Source organism: Pyxicephalus adspersus, chromosome 8 (genome assembly GCF_032062135.1).
Source record: "Pyxicephalus adspersus chromosome 8, UCB_Pads_2.0, whole genome shotgun sequence".
In the NCBI taxonomy this organism is placed as follows: Eukaryota; Metazoa; Chordata; class Amphibia; order Anura; family Pyxicephalidae; genus Pyxicephalus; species Pyxicephalus adspersus.
In genome coordinates this window covers 11093906-11096063 of record NC_092865.1, presented here as the reverse complement: position 1 = coordinate 11096063, position 2158 = coordinate 11093906, and the positions used below count along the sequence as shown (strand labels likewise).

Here is a 2158-nt window from a genome sequence, read left to right as displayed (position 1 = left end):
TCCACAGGATTTCTGAAGGAGCCATGGATTCCACAGGATTTCTGAAGGAGCCATGGACTCCACAATATCTCTGGAAGAAGGCATGGACTTCATCGAATTTCTAAAGGAGGCAAGGTCATCACATGATCTCTGAAGGAGGCATGGACTCCACAAAATCTCTGAAAGGAGAAATGCACTTCACAAAATCTCTAAGGGAGGCTGGGCCTCCACAAGATCCCTGAAAAATGGACACTACAAGATTTCTGAAGGAGGCATGGACTCCACATGATCTCTAAAAGAGGTATGAAATCAAGAAGATTTCGGAGGGAGCCATGGACTTCACAAGACCTCTGAAGGAGCCATGGACTTCACAAAATCTTTGAAGGAAGTATAGTGTCCACAAGACTTCTGAAGGTGGCATGGACTCTTCAGAAGTAGAGTCCATTCGTCTTCAGAAGGACAACACAGAACCTTTAAATAATGAAGGAGGCATGGACTCCACAAGATCTATGAAGGAGGCATGGACTCCACAAGATCTATGAAGGAGGCATGGACTCCACAAGATCTATGAAGGAGGCATGGACTCCACATGACCTGTGATATCTAGCACCAAGACATCAGCAGTAGATCCTTTAAGTCACACTGCCTCCTCCAGCCTCCTCTTTCCTATAATGCCCCTTGCTGCCATCTCTTCCCCAGGTATATGACCCACACAAATCTGGCCATCCTCATGATGTAAAAGAAACACATGACCATACCCATAAGCCCACAAGCCATAGCCCTTCTCTCAGACAATTGTTAAAGGAACAAGTGTGTTCATTGGAAGATTTCCCATTATTGTTATGGTGACAACCCAGAATTTTGGGTTTGGACTTTAAGTCCTTGAGACAATAAACATCCAGTGGGGTCCGATCCCTGCACATGGTGCCAGAGCTTACACAGGGATAATGACCTACATACTCATCTATCATGTGACAGTATTCAGGCCTGGTGATTGGATGCTTAGCCCCAGAATGGCCTATTATAAGGAAGGAGAGACGTCACATGCCCTCCTGATGGTTAGGGTGCTATCAGGAGATCTTTCCACCAATGAACCTCATTGTGCTCAGTGTAACCCCAGGGGTGCTGCCCATGGACATAGACTGTTACCGGTCAGTTTAAAAAGTTACCAACGGAAAAAAGCAGCTGAACAGAACCAAGAAACCATCAGGAAATGTCACAAGTAGTTTTTTTTATCAAAAGGAACTTTTGGTGGTAGGTCCCATTCATCTGTAAATTGGAAGTGGTTGGAATGGCGCTCTCTAGCTTGTTACCCCACACATGGGCAACACCAGGAATGTACAATACTGTCACTGACCCGGGGCAGAAATGGCTGGAATGGGCAACTTCAGCAAACCATGGTGTCCCCAATGCCAGGACAAGGAATGGGGTCACTGAACTTGGACTATTAATGGTTTTAGTAGACATAGCATGGTGTCAGTGAGCCCAGACCAGGATTGGTGTCACCCAGCCATGGTGCCATAGCTGAAGCCTGGCATTGTGTCACCCAGCTCGGGTTGGTGCCATCCTATGGCTCGGTCATTGCTGCTGTCATTAGGATCCCTGGATCGGCTCCCAGCCCGGGATGTCACACACATATACCGTCATGCAGCACAGTGGCGGTTGATTCTCTTACCTTCAGGATCCCGGCCATGTCCCCGCCGATCCCCCTCCGTGCAGCCAGCAGATCCGCCGCTCACACTGCGGCCATCCGAGCAGCAAAGGCCGCCTCACCCCCCTCCCTTCCCGGCCAGCCAGCCAGACACCTCCCCGGTCACATGGGGCTCCGACTGGGGGGTCGCAGCATCCTCCCCCGCCCGACCCGCCGCCAGCCCTCCCCCTCAATGTCCCCCCCTGGGGTCCAGCCCGCCTCCCCCTCTGCTACAGCGAGCCCTACACCCGGGATAAACCGGGACTGCCCTAACCCAGGATAAACGGGGAGACTGCCCTACACCCGGGATAAACGGGGAGACTGCCCACCCTACACCCGGGATAAACGGGGGCCTGCCTGCCCTACACCTGGGATAAACGGGGACTGCCTGCCCTACACCCCCTATATACTGGAGACTGCCCATCCTGCACCCCCCCCCTACATACCAGAGACTGCCCGTCCTGTACCCCTATATACTGGAGACTGCCC

At 51.8% G+C, this 2158-nt stretch overlaps 1 protein-coding gene across 1 annotated transcript in view; it reads right to left on the bottom strand.

The window, feature by feature from the left end:
• Positions 1-1745, bottom strand: part of ST6GALNAC3 (ST6 N-acetylgalactosaminide alpha-2,6-sialyltransferase 3) — a 211776-nt gene extending 210031 nt beyond the window's left edge. Inside the window, exon 1 of the mRNA XM_072419495.1 lies at positions 1655-1745. Coding sequence (XP_072275596.1) covers positions 1655-1672 — 18 coding nt within the window. The 5' untranslated portion in view covers positions 1673-1745. The remainder of the gene's footprint in view (positions 1-1654) is intronic.
• Between the last annotated feature and the right edge of the window lie 413 nt (positions 1746-2158).